Source organism: Peromyscus leucopus, chromosome 1, assembly GCF_004664715.2.
Source record: "Peromyscus leucopus breed LL Stock chromosome 1, UCI_PerLeu_2.1, whole genome shotgun sequence".
In the NCBI taxonomy this organism is placed as follows: Eukaryota; Metazoa; Chordata; class Mammalia; order Rodentia; family Cricetidae; genus Peromyscus; species Peromyscus leucopus.
Genome location: NC_051063.1, coordinates 146,171,829 through 146,194,106, shown reverse-complemented (window position 1 = coordinate 146,194,106; position 22,278 = coordinate 146,171,829). Strand labels below are relative to the sequence as shown.

General features: G+C 47.8%; 1 protein-coding gene across 1 annotated transcript in view; it reads left to right on the top strand.

The window, feature by feature from the left end:
• The window catches only part of Adamts17 (ADAM metallopeptidase with thrombospondin type 1 motif 17), a 338,353-nt gene that overhangs the window by 222,310 nt on the left and 93,765 nt on the right, over nucleotides 1-22,278 (top strand). The window contains exons 14-15 of the mRNA XM_028872809.2: nucleotides 6,104-6,231; nucleotides 12,977-13,097. Of these exons, the coding sequence (XP_028728642.1) occupies nucleotides 6,104-6,231; nucleotides 12,977-13,097 (249 nt within the window). The remainder of the gene's footprint in view (nucleotides 1-6,103; nucleotides 6,232-12,976; nucleotides 13,098-22,278) is intronic.

Here is a 22,278-nt window from a genome sequence, read left to right as displayed (position 1 = left end):
ACCCTTACTTCCCCCTGGCTGGCCACTAATGTGGTGCATGAACAGCCTGCAGGCTTCCGCCTGTCCCAGACATAGTCAGACCCCTGACTGGGACGGAGACATCACCAGAGGGCTGTCACACTCCAGGGCAGCAGCTCGCTCTGGTGAGATCCACCCTGTCACCAAGGCTTCGTTGTCTCCAGAAAGCCAGGTAAAAATGACTTGATGCCTCCTCTGTCCTCTCCTCCTTCCCTCGAGCCAGGAGGCATTCGCGATGGGACACCTCGACCTTCTCCATGTCTGCTCAGCTCTGGGTGTGTGTGTGGGGGGGAGGGTGTTATTTGTTGCTTGACTGCTTCGTTTTTAACCCCTTTTGCTTCCCGTATTTAGGGCAGAAGTCTCACTTGAGCAACTCCATGTTAAACTTCTATTCACTGCTAACAGCTTTGGAATAGCCGAGTGCTTCAGTTCCCTTATCATCCATCGTGGCAGTGGAGACTGCTGTCTGCCCACCCCACCCTTGTGGGGAGGCTCCTTGAGGACTTTGATGGGTCTAGAATGCGTTTTCTCACCCATTTGCCTCTTGTTCCATCCTGCCCATGTAACAAATAATTAGAACTGGTGGGTGTTACCTTTGACCTGAGAAGGCCAGCCATATTTGATAAGCAGAGCTTACAGACTGGTAGTGTTTAGCCTTTGAAAGGGAGGCCTTGGGTTCAGGGCTCTGTGAGGGTAGTTTGACCCATTGTCCTCTGGAGTGAAATTGCCATGACTTCTTAAGTATGTGGTTCCATTTCCCTCAGTATAACAGAAGCCAGCCTTTTTTAAAGCATTTCAGAAGGGCAACAGCGAAATAATAAATGGCTGATTCAGATGGCGGGTGATAAGTGTTCCTCTGAAGCCCTGCTTTCTAAAAGGCACAGTAACTCTAGCTGAGCCGGGAGAGGAACGATCCCTGCGGCTGGGCTCTGGCTCCAACCGTCCATCATGACTTCCCTATTCACAGCGTTGCTACCGCTGCAGAATTCTTTGGTGGTGAGGGACGCACGGTTCAGGAAAGGGAAGCAGTATTTTCTCTTCTCTCTCTCTCCTCCTTTAGAAAGAATTCTCACAGAGGCAGTCATTCCGAAGGAGGACTCAGGGCCACAAGTCCATCCCACCTCCAAAGGAAGATAAAGGGTCTCCTTAGAAAAGACCCCAAAGAGGAGAAGCCTTTAGACAGAAACCCTCTGCTGCGGCCGCCTGCCAAATCCAGACGGTTTCTGCTTTTCCTGTGGGATTTTGTCACAGTAGAAACATTCAAGGGTTCAGGCCCGTGTGACCAGGCCAGCAGCAGGCTCCATGCCCACTAAACTGTTAGAAAGCTGTGTCTGCCTTGCCTCACACAACAGACCCACCCACCCCAGCTCCTGTGTGGGGGAATAAGGGATGTGAGGGTCAGAACTGAGACTCCTACTCAACCAAGGAGCCCAGAAATGGAGGCTCACTGTGACAAAGGTCTATGGTGTTCTTGAAGGACCCAATGAAGGGCTGGAACCAAAATTTTTTAAAGGTATTAGGACCTTCTGTGGTTTTTAAAACTTACCAGTGGGAATCTTGCCTCTCCTGAAGACTGCCTTTCTCGAAACTTCTCCATGTACAGCCAACCAGGGAAACACACAACTCCTCTTAAGTGAATCTGTATCGCATCTCTGAATCCTTCCAGGTCAGTTATGGCTCAGAATTCAGAGCTTTGTAGTGTTTGAAAGGCCATGATGGCTCAGGAGCCCCACACTAACACCTCAGCTGGGACCCAAAGGGGCACATGACAGCCTGCCGGGAGCCCCTAATGAGGCGGGTACTCACCCCTGCCAGGGAAGGCTGGCTTTGTAACTAGAGAGTTTGCCGCACATAGAAGAAAACACTCATTTTCAGAGCTTTTCACATGTTGAGTTATCAGGAAAAAGATGGGTCATTGTGCTGTGGTCACGTGGTAAGTGCTGTTCCAGTTTACTGAGTCCTGTCTGTAGGGTCTGGCTTCTTGGTCATGGTGACTCTGCTTGGTCTGTTTAGGGTCAGGTGGACTCTACTGACCCAATCTGCTAGATCCTGGAACCTGGGGCCTGGTTATGAAGTCCTGGTGGACGGCTTATGGAAGAGAAGATTGAGTAGCTAAGATAGAAGACAGGAAGACCTGACAATTCTGGCCTCTACATTAGGTAGACTCTGCCTCAGTAAGACTTTGTAACGAGTCCAAGAGAGAGCAGCAAGAACAGTGTGAGCCATGGTGTCCCATGTTCCCTGGGGAGCGCAGGATGAGTTCCAGCCCTCTGAAAGCTGACATAATCATCAGCTCTCAAGCCTCAGAGCCCATCTTGCCCTGGCTGTGGCTTCCTCTGGTCAGTCAAAAGCCCTTATCAACAGGCAAGCCTTTGAGAAGCCAGACAGAAGCCTCAGCCAGAATTCACCTAACTGCACACCATCCTCAGCCAGAATTCATCTAAGTAAACACCATCCATGCAGGAGACATGTTCTAGGCATCTTTCCTTGCTGTGTGTGCCTGCGCAACTTTTAAGGTTTTCATCACCTTCTCTACTCCTAGAGGGCATAGTGGTGCACACCTTTAATCCCAGCGCTCAGGAGACAGAGCCAGGTGGATCTCTGTGAGGTCGAGGCCAGCCTGGTCTACAGAGTTCCAGGAGAGTCAGAAGTACATAGCAAGACCCTGTCTCAAAAACAAACAAACAAACAAACAACAACAAAAAAAGCCAACAAAACAAAAGTTCTCGCACTGTGCTCAGAGCTGAAACTCACCACCTCATGTTATTTAGTGGGATCCTTTATATTGGAGATTTAACTCCCTACTCATAGGAGCCTATTCAGAGAGTGCTGAGAAATTCTGAGCCCCTTTTGCATGATTTAAAATAGACTATCCTCAATCCCTTTGGGAGAAAGAACTATTCCTTGCTAGAGGTAGGGGCACCTTACACTGTGAGTGTAATCTCCAGAGAGGAGGAAAAGATGGACAGATGCAGGCAGTTCTAACCTATGAAGGACTCTCACCTCTGACCTTAGTGCTAGAGCCCCGGTGTCCTTGGCTGCCTGGGCCTGGTGAGCAGCGTCTGCACTGCTTGTCAAGGGCAGAGTCGAGGGCAGGTAGAGCTCAGTAGAATGCCTTGCCTGAGATCATAAGCCAACATCTGTCCATCTGAGTTTCTTCCCTGGATTCAGAGTCTCTGCTTCTCTCAAATTTGCACCAAAGAACCAAAACAAACCACCGTTTATCCCTTTCCATGCTGGAACTTCCACAGACTCCGACTTCCCTCAGAACAGCATCTGCCGTTCTGCCCAAGTCCCGTTCCCATTTCTGTTCGAATCAGAGAACACACTTAGAAACCCAAACCATAAATATTTATGAACACTGCGGTTTGTTTTCAGCAGTACCATTTTATCCCTTGGTATTTGGGGCTCCTGAGGGCTCCTCATTCGGAGTAAACAGTGATGGTTGAAAGAACAGCAAGCTGGAACAGAGAAGCGCATGGCTGTTCCTGCTGGAGGAAATGCAGGTATTCTGTGAGCCCCATGCTCATCTGTTCAGTGGGACAGTGGCAGCATTCACTATACCGAGTGCTGTTGACACTACTTAGCATGCTGTTTGGCACGCAGAATATGGTAAATGCCTATGATTTCTTCTTTATCACATCATCATCATCATTACTGCTATCAAATGAATCGCCTTAAACCTCAGTTACCCCCAGTGATGAACCAGCATGTTAGTCCAAAGGGAATTAAGACCCATAGTTTCAAACTATTTCTCCATAATAAGACTTTAGAGATGGCATAGAACATACCTCTGGTGTGCAGTAGACACACTATCCATCCAGACTGCAGAGCTGTGTTGTACCCCGAAGGTGCCCACAGGGAACCTCAAACCCCTGACCACCTCTCATTAATCCCATCCAATAAGCTTCCTAGAAGTTGACCTCAGTCTCCACCTCTGTCTTTCATAGTTCTTCTATCACTGGCTGCTTTCTTGGGTCATTTCCTTTAAATGGAGGGATAGCTACTTCCAGCCGCCCACCTGGGAATGAGGCATGCCTTCCAGAGCAGGCACTCCGCGTGCTCACATTAGACTGTGTCATGTGACCTGTCTCATTCGATCAAGGGTTACTCCACACCTGTCCGTCGGACCCCTAGGGCCTTGAGAAGCGTGTGTTACCTGTTGCCCATTTTTAGCACTGCCTGTGGAATGCTTGGGGTACAGTGCTCCGGCCATGCTTGAGGAATGAACAGCTTGCCTGGGAAACAGTAGATTTCCAGTCTGCTCCTCAGAGTCCATTGTTTCACTTCCGACTAGATAGAGGAGCTGAGTTGAACCTGAATCCTGGGAACCTGCTTCTCATACTCTCAGGTGCCCTTCCACAGAGCTGGTTGATCATGGGCTGCCATGGAATCATGCAAACCCTTGAGATTGGGTAAGACAGCATGTAAGCTCTGACAAGTCCTCTCCTGTTGGGATGCCAAGGCCCCTCAAGGCCACATCAGCTACAAAACCCTTCTCAGCCCCTCCCTTACTTGCCAGAGATCACCGAAAAAGCCTCACTGGGGAAGGCTGCTGGTGGAGACAGAGTCCAGTAAGGTAGCAGAAGGTCTCTGTGACTCTCTCAGGGTTTCCTTTCAAAACAACTCCGTAAATGTAATGATTAGGGTTAGGTGGCGGAGGAGGCAAGGAGGTGTGTTACTCTTACACCATTTACAGAGACGAGATCCAGTCATTTGTTCAAGTGCATTTACTAAGTCCTATGAACAGTTCTAGTTCTGGTCTGGGGACAGAAGATGAAAGCATGCCCCATGTCCCCAAGGGTTCCTGTACTTCAGTGTGAAGGTACAGATTGAAAACCCTCCCTCTAAAATATTTGCAACATCTTTCAAACCGGGACTATTTTGGATTTGGCAATATCTGCATTTGCACAATGAGCTGTATTTGTTTGTGATGGAACACAAATGGAAACATGGATTTTACTTATGGCTTATATACATGTTATACACATAGCATAAACATAATCTTACAGGTTTTAGTGCACCTGTATTTTAACTGCTTCTATCACATGACAGCAGGTGTGGAATTTTCTGTTTGTAATGTCATGTGAGAGTTCAGAAGGCTTTGGAATTTGAAGTGTTTTGGACTGTAGAGTCTTTAGTATTTCATTATCAATGGAACCTGCCTGTAAGAAATCCCTTTATATCTAAGATTTGCTCAAACGATTCTAGGACACCAGGCCGATGACCTGGGCTTGAGTGGATATAAATGCCAAGTGCACACATTGAGATGCCTGTCCTATCCAGTGTCGGGGTAGCAGGAGAGAAAGCTCTGGGGTGGAAGCTTCCACATTGACAGCAGCCTCCTCCAGAGCTGAGTAGAACGAGAGATTCACAGGCAGAGGGAACAGCATAGACCAAGACAGAAGAGCTTAGTGTGTTCCATGAACTCATGTTGTTCCAGAAGCCGAGGGAACAGGGACTTTCATCTAACTGCTGGCATGGCTCTCGTGAGTTGTCCTCGTGGTCTCTGAGTCTCCTTTCTAGACCTTTGTTCAGTTTCTTCTTGTTTCACAGCTCTGCTCTTCCTACCTAGCAGCTGGGCCAATGGGGAGCAGGGCACTAAGACTTTTCCAGTTGAAACATACTAACGATCTTAGGGGAACCACTGTCCCAGCACCTACAGTGTCTGGTCCCCCTACCTGGGGCATTCCTGTTCACCCCCCTTACTTTCCCACTACAGCAAAAGACCCCAGCCTCAGATCTAACACACAGTCTCGTATGCAGAGGCGGGCTAGCTCACAACGGCACCTTTGTGCAGCTGGTGTGTTTAATGCCCTGTCTCTGCAAATGAGGGGAGCCAAGAGGAGGAAGCCCACAGAGCTGCCTGCTCTGCTATTCACTGAGTCAGGGAGGGGGTCTTGGTCTGTGTGCTATTTTAAATGTCCACAGCAGCAGGTGATGGTACCTGAGAACAGGACTAAGTGACCGAGACCTTTGTGTACTAGTCATTCTGCCCTTGGGCTCACAGCCCACATGTGCTTCTTCCCCACATTGCCTACATACCCCTTTGCCAATCAACAGCCACCAACCTTTCCCTCCTCAGATAAGCCATGTGAACTCTACTGCTCACCCCTCGGAAAGGAGTCCCCACTGCTGGTGGCTGACAGGGTCCTGGATGGCACGCCCTGCGGACCCTACGAGACTGACCTCTGCGTGTATGGCAGATGCCAGGTAACTTGCCTTTCCTCCTGTCCTTGGTGGGGCTGTGACGAAGGGTTCTCTCTTCCCCTAAACTGGGCCTGTGGTGGAGGTGAGACCTTTGAGGGTCAGGGGAAGTAAGTTTTCCCAAAGAGGTCTATGCTGCCCCCTGTGGCCAGTGGCCACCAGCGCATGCCCTGCCCTCAGCAGTGACTGAGCATCGTGCCCATGGCAGGCTTAACCAGCAGGCTCCTGAAACTATCTGAAAATTCCTCTAGACATGGTGATTCATGCAAAGAGCCGGTGAGTATGAGAGCATGAGATTGGTCCGGAGGATGAACCAACAGCATGCTCTATTTATGAACACTTGGTGGGTCTAAGCCAACACCTGCGCAGACAGTGTCCAGGCAGGTGGATGGATGTGCCTGGCCTCTGGGGAGCCCTCCACCCTCTGGGATATGAATTCCCCCAACTCATGAGATTGACCAACAGCCAGAGCAAGGAGGAAGGGAGAAAGAAGCACTTCGCGGGCTCTTGTCCCTCTCTGTCCATCCGAAGGAGTGGCTCCTGGGGTGGCATCTTGAAGGGAGGATGGAGACACTCGGACATTTCACTGGCCAATGGGATACAGCTCAGATGAAGCCACCTCTGCCTTCAGGGGTCATCTCCTGATGACTCAGCTCAACCTGAGCATGTGCAGCCGTCCTAGTGACTAACTTTACTTGCCGAGAGGTGGTGCAGGGCATAGTCTGGTGTATCAACCGTGGAAACACCTCCCACAGTCCTGGAGGCCAAGGAGTCCAGGGCCTCGGCATGGGGCATATTTGGTGCTGTGGATATCTCTCTATATAAATAAAACACTGATGGCCAGTAACCAGACAGGAAGTATAGGCGGGACAAGGAGAGAGGAAAATTGGGAAAACAGGAAGAAGGAGAGAGAGAGACACTACAGCCACCGCCAGGACAAGCAACATGTAAAGATGCCGGTAAGCCACCAGCCATGTGGCTAGGTATAGATTTATAGAAATGGGTTAATTTTAGATATAAGAACAGTTAGCAAGAAGCCTGCCACGGCCATACAGTTTTTAAGTAATATAAGCGACTGAGTGATTATTTTATATGTGGATTGTGGGACTGCGGGGCTTAATGGAACCTGGAGAGAAGCCCTCCAGCAACAATTTGGCTTCTGGTGAGGGCGCGCTTCTCATGAGTGATTTCTTCTTGCTCCATCCTCACACGATGGAGGGGATGAAGCTGCCCTCTGAGACCTCTTTTCGGAAGATACTAATCCTGTCCGTGAGGGCTCTGCCACCAGGACCTAATCGCACTTTCCCTTTGGGAAAAGGTCCAGTTCCTAAAAATGTCACCCACCTTGGGGGTGATGGGAATTGGGAGAATATGAGTTTTCAGTCCCCTATCCCCTGGGGGCCTCCTTCCTCAGCCACTGTCAGCCTGTGCCTTCACTGTATCCCTGGCAAGTGAGCCCATCAGTAGCTTTGGGAGGAAGACACAGATCAGTGTCTCAGCTGACTCCTGCAGCAGTTTCAACCTAAGTGGGTTTTCTCCCTGCACAGCCCGAGCCAGTCACAGACTGGTTCATTTTCCAAGGAAACATTTAACAAGGCCCCAGCTCCTCTGGCATTGCCTGGCTTTGTTATCAAACAGAAATATGCTGAGTACCCACAGGTTTTGGCAAGGACACCTCCCAGGGAAAAGGGCACCAAGGAGTGCTTGAGCAGGACCTTTGGGGGGATACTTTCATGTAGCAAAGAATGTTCCAGGCCCTGTTCTTGGACAGGATGAACAAAGCCCTTATCATTATTACTGAAACAAGGCATTGCTGACAGTTCTCAGGAAGCCTGTTAGCAGACCAAATGCAGGGTTTGCTTCCTTCCTAAATTACACACTTGCCTGGATCATCCTGTAAGTTGGCACATTGCAAGCCAATGATGTCATTCTTCTGCTAGCAGCTTTACAAGTCAAAGCTCTTGTACCCTTCGGGGCAGTGCCAGCTGAGCCACCCCAGCCTCTTGCAGGCATCTGCTTTGGTATTCTTGCCAGCAAGAACGTACTTCTAAGAATCCTGCGATTCTCCAGCCAATGAGGCCTGAGTTCATGCTGAACATCATTTCAGCTCCTAGTGGTCTGTGCCAATGGGCACATCCATGCAATTGTACTTAATCTCAGGCTTTTCAGCCTGAGAATGTTCCATGTACTGTGACAATGGATCTCTCAGATCGTTGTCCAGATACTGTGTACTACAATAATGACCAGCATGGAAAGACAGGCCCATAGGTACAGTAGTGGCATGAATATTGTGGAAATAACCAACCACTTTCTGGTTAGATTTAAGACCTACTCCACGGGAAGAAACACATACCTGGTACTGTAAATCTGGCCAAAAATCTGTGGCTAGGAAACTCACAAGTCTGGGGGATGGACCTGCAACTTTTATTTTGCTAAATGAACAGAGTATCAAACTGCCTCCCAAATTCATGTCTCTGTGCCCATAGATGCTTAGTGGGGTGCTTAGTTCTCACCAGAGACTGTTCTTTGTGCGGTGGGACTGGTTAATACAGAAACTCACATCTGATCAAAGGGCAAAGTGAGCGTCTGTAGAGTTCTTCGCCACAAATGGGATGTCTGTATCACCCCATGAAGGCTCAGGAAGTATTGCAGAGAGACCATAAGAGCCAAATATTGGGGACAATTGTTGCAAGACAGTGTCTTCTGGACAAGGTGGGACCACTACACTCACACTCAAGCAGCTGTGGTTGTCCGTGCAAGACTGGCATAAGATCAAGCCATTATGGCGTGGAGGTCGGCGGGATTCATGGGGCTCCCACACCTAACTGAGGAGCTAGAGACCGTCGATGGATTCCGGGGGGTGGAGACTCGATTTTCTCCAAGGATGCGACTGTGTTCCAATGGATGGCACCACCCCAGTGAGTATATAGACAGCGAAAATTTGACTCCATAGGATATTATTTTAAGGGAAAGAAAAGGGATGGGAAGTGGGAAGGGAGTAGGGATGTAGGAGTGGATCTGGGGGAAGTGAGGGGTGAGTATGAACAAAATGTGTGGTATGAAATACCTAGAGAATTAATAAAAATATTTATTTTAAATCCCAAAATAGTCCTGAAGAAAAACAACCAAAATCCATAAAGCACTGATGTGTGTTAAGGAGAAAATAAAATACTGCCCTAGAAAAGGCAGTGAGGAGGGTGTGACTGAGAAGCCGAGAAGGACTGATGAGGTGGCGAGACAGGCCTCTGGAGATGATGGTTTTGGAGAACTCCGGGAGAGCTAAGGACAGAGATCTCACAGCAAAAGGGGGCAAGAGCGAAGCTGCCTCAGTCTAGGCATGCAAATGCAGGGTGGTGGAATGTGGGGGACAGGCCTAGCCCAGAGGAATCAGACCCAGGGAGGATCCAAGTGTGATGGGGCATTGAAGGAGAGGAGCGAAGCAGTCTTGGTCCCTGACGTTCGTCGTGGTGGGGGACGTAGACGGTTACAGCTCACCTTGCTGAGAGGAGCTGCAGGGCTTACAGGACAGACTAGGAGGTGATGAGATTCAGGGTGCATTTGGAGAAGGAAAATGTGTTTGACTCCAGCAGTACTGTCACCAAATACCTGAAAAAAAATCTACCCCACGGTGGGGGAATATTTACTTTAGCTCAGTTCCCAAGGCTTCAGTCCTCCATGGCAGACAAAGCTTGGCAGAACAGAGCAGTTCACACCAGTGTCTAGAGAGAATGTCTGGGCCGGACTGTTTTCTTTTTTCCTCTTTTATCCTACCTGGACCCTCCACCTTGGGATGCATTGGGTCTCCTCCCTTAGTTAATCCTCCCTGGAAACACCCCCAAAGATAACCCCAAAGGCTTGATTTACTAGTCTCCTAGGCACTTCTCAAGCTAATCAAGGTGACAGTCATTAACCATCGGGGAAGAGAAGCTGAGATGCTAAGCGTTGAGCTGATGTTGTAGAGAGCCAGTGTGGCTATGTTAGGTAATAGAATTCCATAGTCATGCGTCTCCTCACTGAGTATCCTCAGGTGGAGATCAGTAGCACCGAGGGACAAACCAACAGTGTGATGGTTCATGTATATCTGAGCAAGAAGGTTCTGAACCAAGAGTGGCCCTGAGCATAGGAAAATAGACCCTGGGTATTATCAGGAGACAAAAATGCCATGCTAGGCAGACAAATGGGTATAATCGAGTGGCTTAGAGGTTTCAGGCTAGGGTGACGTGTTTACCATTGTCAAGACATACAGGTAGTGTCTGACTAAAATGTCCAAGTTGGCCTGGAGCAGCTTTGGAGATAAATGACTCACTGAATCCAAAGCTGTCTAGAATTCCAGGAAGGTCACACAGCAGACCTGGGACTGTATGTGTCTGGAGAGTGGAGGAAGAATTGGGTTGAAGACATTTGGTTGTTGACGTCTGTGGAGAAGGTGAATTACTAAGAAAGCCAAAGAGAAGTAGAAGGTTGACATGTACTCAGTTGACCTCTCCCAGCAGCTGGGAAAGTAAGGAGAGACCCAGAGTCACAAGAGCTGGGGGAGAAGCAGGCAAGAGTCATCATACACTCTGATGTATCTGCTTGTTTCCACATAGCTTCTCTGCTTTCTTACACGTCTTACCCTCAGGTTAGACACAGTAGGTGTTCAATGGCTGCCTTGGATGAAGGGTTCAGCCAGCCTTCCATGTTACAGATCCTATCTATAGATTTAACTAACTTTAGCTGCAAAATATTTCAGAAAAAGTCACATTTTTCTGAACATATGCAAGCTTTTTCTTGTCATCATTAATAAATATCAATTTATTATATTTTAGTTATAAAAATATAAAAACTATTTACATAGCACTTACATTATAGTCATTATTGTATGTACCCCACCCCCCACCCCAGAGACAACTGAAAGAATACAAGAGAATGTGTACAAGTCCTGTATAAACGCTACATCATTTTCTGTAAGGAAGTTAAGCATCTCTGGATCTTCCCGTGTTTGAAGGGTTCTAGAACCAGTTCCCAGTGAAGACAGAGAGAGGAGGTGACGCCTTGGCCATCAGGTGTGATGACAGGAGGCTTTTTGCTAAGGAGGACGGGGCAAAAAGTCTAGGCATGGAATCAGTAGAGACCAATACTTATTTTTCCTGGGCAAACTGTGGCCTCTCCACATGACCTGCCATGGCCCCCTCCCGCACCTGGCTCTGAACTAGCTCTCTTCTGACGTCAGTCTGCATGCCTCACAAGAACTGTCTTGACTAAAGAGAATCTGGGCCTGGCTTGCCAGTCCCACGCCATCTTGCATTTTCAATTATGCCATGAGGCACTCCTGGCCTTAGGTGTCACACACCCTAACTTCTCCAGCAGGGCAGCACCCTGACCAGCACGTCTTGGCCAGGAATTGGAGAGCTCAGAAGTGGGTCTCCTGAAGGTTAGTTAGTGGGAAGACAGCTCGGGACCATCGGGATGCTGTGGGAAGCCTGGGGAGCACTTACTGGTTCCTTGGGTTCGGTCATCTTGTTCTCTTGCAGCCCTGAGGCTCAGAAATGCAGTTGTTCAAGGCCCACCAACAGCAGTCACGACTTTAATTGTGCTTTATGGGAGCTTCCATTTCAAAAGAAAAGTGTCTGTCCCTGCCCATCATAGTATAGACTCCTTTCCCTGACCTGAGCAAAGAGAGAAAGTGCCCTGCTGGCCAACTGCCTTGGCGGTTGCCCTTCTGGCCTCAGATTCGGTGATGTTCTGACGTGGATCTCCTGGCAGGCCTGGCTTCCAAATGCAAGAGGCGACGGGCATAGCACCAGGCAGCATGGGCAGAACGTGGTGGCCTGCCCCAGCCTGAGAAACCCACAGCTTGTCTAAGGGGCCATCTAACTTGCATCTGTTCACTACTGATGTGCAAACCTCTCGTCACCGCCATTGGGAGAAGCTATGGTGACCACATGGGGTGTTTACATAGAACATCCGGGGCTGCTTAATAATCAGGAAGCCCTAACTGAATTGCAAGGCCAGCAGCAAAGCCAGAGACTTGCTGGGACATCGTGGGCGTGGTTTAGAAATCACAGAAATCCAATGGAAGAAAGTCCTAGAGCCAGGAGCACGTGGGGAAGCCAAAAGGATTCCGATCCGGGCGATACGAAAAGGCTGGGGTGAGGGGCCAGTCCTGGTGCCAGCTTGTGACTGTGCCACCGACAGCCTGGATAGAGTAACTGTGAGACTCAGACGTGGGATGCAGAACCTCACTCACACACATGTTAGCAATGGGAAATTGGCTGAGCGAGCTTTCTGCTCTGAGCAAACTCCATGATCTGGGATGCTCCATCTCTCGGCCCTTGTCAGTTTCTACTGAGCGACTTCACAGAGTAAGAAGGAAGGCAGTAGCGTGGTGTGACCATGCCCCCTCCAGCTATCTGCATCACTACCCCGACATTTCTGCTCTAACAAGGCAGAGTCAAGTAGTCCCCGCCTCTTGGAGAGATGCAGCTGGAATTGCTATAGGTGCTTTAGCGTAGCAGGGCTCCTTTATTCCACAATGCATGCTTTTAAACACATTTGATAAATTTGTAAAAAGTTAAAAAGACTTCTGATCTTAATTCTGGTGGTTGATGTTGTTGTTTTCTCTTTTGAATTGAATGATAATTAAAATGTGTCAGAACCCCCAGGCACCATGCCTCTCAGTGAAATCAGTCCCACAAATCCTGCAGGGCATCTGCTTCAAAATATCACTGAATCTGAAAACACCGATGAACCCAGCTCTTTGGTTTTCTAGAAAATTGGCTGTGATGGCATCATCGGGTCTGCAGCCAAAGAAGACAGATGTGGTGTCTGTAGCGGGGACGGCAAGACGTGCCGTGTGGTGAAGGGTGACTTCAGCCACTCCCGGGGGACAGGTGAGTACTGGGGCCAAGGGCTGGGTATTTCATCTTCTTTGCCCCGGTGCTAATGGTAGCCTGACTTTTGTATGTCACACTAAGATGCTGAGTCTTCTTGAGCTTTCCAGCCACTGGCTGCTTTTTCCAGAGTGGTTTACTGGTCTCCTGTCATCGAGGGCATCAGCCTGTGACATTCAGTGAGGTACTGAGTGAGTCTACAGGAGAGAATGAGGAAGAATAGGCAGGCAAATGACCTACAAAGTGACCCCTCAGAGCCTTTGTGGGCATTCACTCACCAGCATCACCAAAAGTAATGTAATCAGGGGACCATGAACTGAGCACATCTGGACTGAAAAGCTTCGATTTTCATTCCTACGAGTTGCCTTGCATAGAAACATGTCAATTCAGTTTGACCCAATCAGAGAACAGAACCATAGTTATAAATCTCTGTCTCACAGAACATGTGAGACAGAGACTCACACGTGCCTTCCCGTGTGGCTAGAACTTGGTCTGCAGGAACATGCCATTTTGAAAGCATGAAAGAGATACACTATTCAGGAAGCAAATCCAGAGATAACTGCAAATGCAAATTTTAAATTTAAAAAACAGAATTTTAGGGCCAGAGAAATGGCTCAGGTGGTAAAGGCATTTGCCACAAAGCTTAAAAATTACCTGAGTTCAATCCCTAGAACCCACATGGTGGAAATAGAGAACCACTTCCCACAAATTGACATTTGACCTCTACATATACACTATGGCACATGCACATACATGTGTACACCACACACACACACACACACACAGAGAGAGAGAGAGAGAGAGAGAGACAAATTTCTAAACAGTCTTATTAAATAAGAAACACAGAGCCAAATACAGAAGTAATAGCCAAAGAAATCAGAGCAATAGCCATGACTAACAGTAGCTTCCACAGAGAAAGAGTCTTCCTGTCTGACCTGTGCTTTTATTACTTCCCTGTTCTGCCTTCTCATTGGCTCTAAGCCCAGCCTCATGACTTCCTCGTCACTGCCTGTCTATACAGACCTCCAGGTCTCTATGGTTGGTACTGGGATTAAAGACTGGTGTCGCAGGGCGGTGGTGGCGCACGCCTTTAATCCCAGCACTCGGGAGGCAGAGCCAGGCGGATCTCTGTGAGTTCGAGGCCAGCCTGGGCTACCAAGTGAGTCCCAGGAAAGGCACAAAGCTACACAGAGAAACCCTGTCTCAAAAAACCAAAAAAAAAAAAAAAAGACTGGTGTCACCACCCTTGGCTGTGTCCTTGACCACACAGGGACTCTGCCTGCCATGTGATTGGATTAAGGGTGTGGGCTACCACCGCCTGACTTTTGTTTATGGCTATTTGACCTCTGATCTGCAGGCAACTTTATTTATTAACATACGAATTAAAAAAATATCACATTTCAGCACAAATAAAATATCACCACACACAAAATAAACAAACAAACAAACAAACAAATAAATAAATAAATGTTTTAAAATATGTTTAGAATTTCCATGCATCCCATTGTTCCAGAGAGCCATGGAAGGAACTACCACTAGAGTAGATTCATTTGGGGAGGCTGTGTCCTCTGGAACTGAATTGTCCAGTACAAAATGCACTCACTGGACACTCAGGTCTACCCAAGTTTAAATCATAATTGGCTGAAATTAAACTAACTTAAAAATTATGGCTACATTTCAGGTTCTCTGTTGCTGGCAGGGCTGGTGGGTCTCAGTCAGACAGAGAATATCCTTGTCATCAAAAGTCTCCGTGGACAGACAGCACAGCTCAAAAACTGATTCTGCTGTTTGCTTTGGTGTATCTGATACTGTTTCATCTCTGGCCACTCTGGATTTGCCTCATGTAGTTATTATAGTTGCGAATAAAACCTCCACAGTTGGCAAGGGGTCACTATTGAGTATTGACTTCTTTTGATAAATATAAGCATTAGAAACCGTATATAGAATCATCAAGAGGGCTCAGCAGGTAAAGGCACTTGCTGCCAGACTTGATGACAGGCATTCAATCCCACATTGGGGAAGGAGAGAACTGACTCCTGAAAGTTGTCCTCTGACCTCCACAAGCACACTATAGCAAGCATGTGCATACACACACACACACACACACACACACACACACACACACACACACACTAATAACAATAACAATAAATAGAATCCTCATTTAAATTGAAGGTTATGTTCTCCTTCAGTAATCAGAACTGAGTGAGGCTGCATCATTCTTCATTAGGTGGGTTGAGTGCAGCCACACCCACCCCTCCGTGTTGGTCAGTTCAGCAGAACACTAAGGAATGTTCTATGACAATCTTTGAAATACTCTACCAGGTAGAGGTAGACACAGAAGCTGACATGTCGGACAGCCCGGGTTAGGACAGAGCATTCATTTTGGCCTAGGGAGATGCTTTACCCTTCCACGGCATTGTCCTCCCCGCCCTTCCGTCTCTATCCACCCAGGGCTGGGCTCTGTCTGTGTGTTCCTCCTGAGGAGGTTGATCTCCTGTGGCTGTGAAAGTGAGTCTCCCATGGATGGAAAATCACATGGGGAGCGTCTTTGGGGTAGCTGTCTCGCCAGGACTTGTAGCTTAAATATGCTTACTTCTGTCTGCTGGAGTACAGACCCCTCCCCCAACAACCCTTCAGAGGAAGGCAAGCAAACAGCATCACTGCCTGTGAGCACTCACGTCAGAGCAGCTGCCAGATGTCATACTTGAGTTTTAAAACACAAGGCAGGGGTTTGTTTCATCTTGATTTTTAAATCTCCACCACCCGAGTCCACCAGTGTAAGATCACGTCAGTGTGCATTTAGTTTATTGAAAATCTGTGTATAATGTTCATTTGCATGTGAGCAATTATTGGCTGCATAGGGTTTGATGATGTTCTAGGATTCGATGATGTTCTAGACTGCATAAACACGGCATACTGCAACGGGCACCTGCACACTGCCCCCCACCCAGGGAACATTTATTTGACATGCATACATTTCAATATCAGGCATACAGTCATCACATTGGTCACAGTCGAGGTAGGGTGTCACAGGGCCTGCCTATAGGTCAGTTGTAAAAGCTGATTTGAAAAGTAAATGGGAGCCAGAGTAGGGGAAAGACACTTCTGGCTAAAGATGAATCCATACATTTGAAGGAGACTCAGCAGAGAACTCCTGTGAAGGTCCCAGGTCATGTGGCATCTCGGTGACCCCAGTCAAGTGGATTTGCCAATCTTGTTGGTATAGATAGGGAGGTCACTTTCATCTGTGTCCAGCTCTGAGGAAAGACGATGGGAGGAATGTCTTATCATCCTTCAGGGTGAGTATCAAAGAGAAACGCCATACAGAGAGATAAACCAACATCAAAAGCACACATTTTGCCAGGTCCTACATGAAGGCCTGACCCTAGCCTGAACTCTCCCAGGTCTGTTTACAAAAGCCCCTGAGCTGAGAATCCAGGGTAGGTGTGCACAGTGCCCTAGATAAGCAAGAAACCTATGACTGAAGACCTCGATGCCTCGCCTGGCCAACTGGCTTCCTAAATGTAGAATGCTTGCTGCCCCAACCCACCCCTCCCAGTCCTGAACAGACAAGGCCTTTTAGCTATCCATAGGTAGAAGAAATCAAACCGACTTAATAATGGATGGACTTTAAGATTCCCAAGCCTTCAACTGGACTGAAGTGGCTAGGCTATTTGAATTTATGGGTTGAAATTTTCTGCCATGAGGCTTTTCCTTCAGGCATTAACTTGTCATTTTAATGTTGTCATCTTTATTCCACCCTTCTCTGGAACTGGAAAGGTGGCTGGTTCCCATGGACATCCAGTATGCAACTAGCCCAAAGTTCCCACTGGGACCTGACCAAGATGTGTGATGGTTTCTAAATCCCTTTGCACTTTGTTCTTGAAGAGACAGTAGGTTCCTCACAGAGAGGCTGACATGGTCTTGCTTTTTAAATATGGACAGACACACATCATATTGTGTCTTCAACAATTAGCATTGAGCTACTGCCATATCTTGAGTTCTACGCTCTATCTCTAGGTTTAGGGAATGGCTGCTCTATGGGAAAGTTCATGGTCATATGATGATACTAAGTTCCACTGTGACTGAGAAGAGCAAGACCAGTCACTAAAATGTGCACACACCAACTGCATCCGTTTTCTTTTTCTCAGTCAAGAACAATCTTTGTATGAAGGTGTCCACATGTGTGGTGGCAAAGACAATTCCCAAGTGTTTCTCATGTAAGATGTTTGACTATATGGTCCTGAAGGTGACATGCTTTGTGTGGGGCTCTTGCTTACATGACTGAGTGTTTTCTGAATAGAATTAGTAAGAATGAGTCATGAATGAAGCCATGGGTAAAACAAAGGCCAATGACTACTTATATAGGACACATACCAGCAATGAAAAACTAAACTAAAACCAATACTAAAGACAAAAGAACCATGAATTGAGAGGCTAGGCAAAAGCATAACTTAGCATGCCATGGGTAGCTTTGTATTATTACCAACCACATGTGTTACCTTAGCAAGAAATGCTAAGACAGGGAAGCTCGTCTTGATTGGTGCCTCCTTCATAGGGAAGTTTCCCTATCTCCCTATCACTGGACTGGATTTTCCTGTTGGCTGAGGGGATCTTGATGCCTTCCTGGTGGAGATGAAGGCGGTGGCCTTGATCTGAACTGGCTCACTGACCACGCATTCCAAGGGTCAGGTAAAGCATGGGTTCCACTCATGGGCTTCTTGAGTGCAAGGTGGTCTTTTCAGCTCTAATCGAGAACCACCTTCGCCAACAAACATTAACACAGAGATCCCCAACTCACAATATTTCACACCACAGCTTTTCACCTTCATGGTAAGCCATCCGTTTTCAATAGGACCTGGACTTTGAATTTTGGATCTCATTCTGTCCCAGACTTGCAATTTGCAGTATAATTCTCTCCCAAGATGTTGTGGCAGCCACAGTCACTGCCCCCACAAGGACACAATGAGAGCTGGCTGTGCCGCACAGTGTGCTGAGCGGTGGCCATCAGGAGATTGATTAAGTGTAGTGCATGTACTTTTGACTTCAGATATTCTCAACTCACAATGAATGTTTCAGGATGTAACCCCATTAGAAACTGAAAAGAGTCTGAATTCTCATAAACAATTTTTTTGTCAATAGAGAAAAGCAGAAACTTAGCAAAATCCTTTCTGGACATCTTATGATTTCTTTAACAAAATAAAATCTCTTTGTTTTCCCATTCATTTGATACAACGTAGAAAAAGAATCCCAGGACATCATCAGGATTATACTTCTATCCTCACATCTCAATGATGTTTTTCTCCAGTATTTAGTCAATACTACTTAACAACAAAACTATAAACCCAAATCTTGTAGAAGAAAATCTACTTGGAAAGTTCAGGTAAACGTAATTGCACAGGGGAAAAAGCCCATAGCCTGACGATATTCACTGGTAGAGTCGAGACAAACTTGAGGTCACCATTCCTGTCGTTTGAGGTAAAAATGGCATGTGTCCTAGAACAATGGCAATGACTTGCTTTCCCCCGTGGCTTCTTCGCAAAACCAAATTGTTTCCCTCTTGCTTGGGACTGCAACTGTAATGGGGAACTACTCTAAGGTTAATGAAGCCTTGCTTCCTTCACCTAAAATGTGAATCGATCTTCTGCATTCTCAGAGTGAGTCTGTCCTCTGGTTACATTCCATGTGATAATCCGTGACTAAGTCTTGGGACATCTGACCTGAGGGGCAAGATGCTTTGGGACTTGGTGATGGCACTCTTGCCCTTCCTGGTCACTAGTGCTACCACCTAGTGTAGGCTTTGAGCTTTGGGTCAGAGCTGGCTAGAGAACAGTGAGAGGCCATGGCCTGCCTTTCATTTCATGGTCTTTCTTTTTATTGTTTCCTTTTGTATAAAAATTAGAGAAACTAAGAAGGCATGTTGCTCACACCTTTAATCCTAGAACTCTAAACAGGTGTATCACTATGATCTCTATGAGTTTGAGGCCAGCCTGGTCTACATAGCAAGTTCCAAGACAACCAAGGCTACATAGAGAGGCCCTGTCTCAGATAAATAGACAGATGGTAGATAGATAGATAGATAGATAGATAGATAGATGGATGGATGGATGGATGGATGGATGGATGGATGGATGGATAGATAGATAGATAGATAGATAGATAGATAGATAGATAGATAGATAGATAGATAGATAGATAGATAGATGACAGATGAGAAAAAAGAAAAGAACAGAGAAAATAGTAATAGAAAGGAAGGTTAGCGGAGCCCCCCCCCCCCCCCCGTCCCCGCCACTTCTCTTGGCCTGGTTGCCACTGCCCTGAGCTTGCCACTGTTGATGAGCGTCTCCACCCCAGGAGAATCACAGGAAGAGACAGAAAGCAGATGCCCTTTCAGTGTTGCAACTTATGCCAAAATTAGATTTAAAAATAGCATGGTGACCATGCCTGGCTGCAAATGTTCCTTGCTCTGGAATTTGGGAAATCAACTAATTAAGACCTAGGCAGCTCCACACATGGCCTCAGATGTTGCAAGCTCATGATGCTGCTACCAAGCTGTTAGTCACAAAACAGAAAAAAAGACCCCACCCCTTGGCAGCTACCCACCACCCCACACCCTACCTACCCCACCACCCCACCACCCACCACACCACCCCACCACCACACCACCACACCACCACTCCACCACCCCACCACCCCACCACACCACCACCCCACCCCACCACCCACCACCCACCACCACACCACCACTCCACCACCCCACCACCCCACCACACCACCACCCACCCCACCACCCCACCACCCCATCACACCACCACCCCATCACACCACCCCACCACCCCACCACACCACCACCCCACACCACCACCACCCCACCACCACCCACCCCACCACACCACCACCCCACCACCCCACCACACCACCACCCCACACCACCACCACCCCACCACCCCACCCCACCACTCCACCACCCCACCACCCACCACCCCATCACACCACCACCCCATCACACCACCACACCACACCACCACCCCACCACCCCACCACTCCACCACCCCACCACACCACACCACCACCCCACCACCCCACCACACCACCCACCACACCACCACCCCACCACCACACCACACCACCACCCCACCACCCCACCACTCCACCACCCCACCACACCACCACCACCCCACCCCACCACCCCACCACACCACCACACCACCCACCACCACCCCACCCCACCACCCACCACCCCACCACACCACCACCACCACCACCACCACCCCACACACCACCACACCACCACACCACCCACCACCACACCACCACACCACCACTCCACCACACCACCACACCACCACACCACCACACCACCACACCACCACTCCACCACCCCACCACTCCACCACACCACCACACCACCACACCACCACCCACCACCCCACCACTCCACCACCCCACCACACCACCACCACACCACCACACCACACCACCACACCACCCACCACCACACCACCACCACACCACCACACCACCCCACCCCACCACCACACCACCACACCACCACACCACCACACCACCCCCCCCACCCCACCACCACACCACCACCACACCACCACACCACCCCCACACCACCACACCACCACACCACACCACCACGCCACCACCCAGAGCACAGCTCAGATGCACAAGCTCATCTTGTTCCCAAGTGTGTGGCTTCTGGTTTAAATGGAAATTTTGAAAAACATTTTAATCACTTTGACCCTGAATAGTTTTTATCTTTGACACTTCACTATTATGTATGCCCCGAATCCAATAATTCTTCAAATTCCCCAGAAGGAACTAATTTCTCTAAGAAATATCTAGGGTATAAAATCTAGTGCAATCTCAAAATGAGTGTAGTGAGGGGAGGAGGGGAGTGGTTTTGTTGTTGTTGTTGGTGTTGGTGGTGGTGGTGGTGGTGGTGGTGGTGGTGGGGTGGTGGGGTGGTGGGGTGGTGGTTTTAATTGTAGCCATTTTTTTAAAGAAAGGAGGCATTTTGAGAGGAAACCAATTAGTCACCCTTCCAGATTCTCCTCCTACTCCAACTTCTGTATCTACTTCTGTATATCAATACAGAATATATCAATATTTGCATGTTCTGAACATTACATAACTACAGTCATGAATAGGTGGTGTGGCTTCTTTTACTTAGCATAGTGTTTTCAAAGTTCGTCTTTGTTACAACGCGTACAGCAACATCTCTTCTCTTCTTGTCAAATACTACTGCATTTTTTCGGCTAGACCACATTTACAATACATTCATCAGTTTCAGGTTTTTGTTTTGTTTTGTATTGCTTTTGCTACCACAACTAACACTGGTATAAGACTTTGGGTACAGGTTTTATGCAAACACATGTTTTCATTTTCTTTGTGTGTGTTAGAGTCCTAGGGATAGAATTGGGTCACAGAAAAATTCTGTGCTTCACTTTTTGAGAAACTACCAAACTTTTCCGAAGTGGCTGAGACAGCTTGCATTCTAACGAGCAGTGAAGTCGGGTTCCAGCCCCCCACTTGCTCACCAGTCCCCTGCTGCCCTTTGATGCAGCCGTTACAGTGGGTGAGATGTGGTACCTCGTCCTCTCCATCGGCACTTCCTTAGTGATCGTGACACGTGGCGTATTTTCATGAGTGTGTATAATGACCAGGTCTATCAGTTTTCAAGAAAGGCCTATTGGAATCTTGGCCTATTTTAAGCTGGGGTGTTTGTTTTCTTGCTGAATTGTGTTATTTATTTATTCTGAATGCAGCTTCTTGATGAGATAAATGACTAACAATGATTTTTTACCCCAGCATTATGAACTGCCTTTTCACACTGTCCATAATGGAGAAGGAGGAGTTTTTTTAACTTCGATAGAATCCAAGTTTTGTCTTTCCTTTGCTGCTATAGCATTAAACTACTGCCTGGTCCTAGGGCACAGAGATTAACTTCTGTTTTGTCTTCAGAAGTTTGTAGTTTTACCTCTTACATTTAGGTCCGTGATCTACTTGTAGTTAGTTGGATTTTGTTGGAGGGTATGGTCTGAGACAGGGGATAGCCAATTATCCCAACACTGTTGAAGATTATTCTTCCTCCATTGAATATTCTTGGCATCTTTGCTTTAAATAAGCAGCAAATGGTTTACTTTTGGGCTCTCAGTCATATTCCATT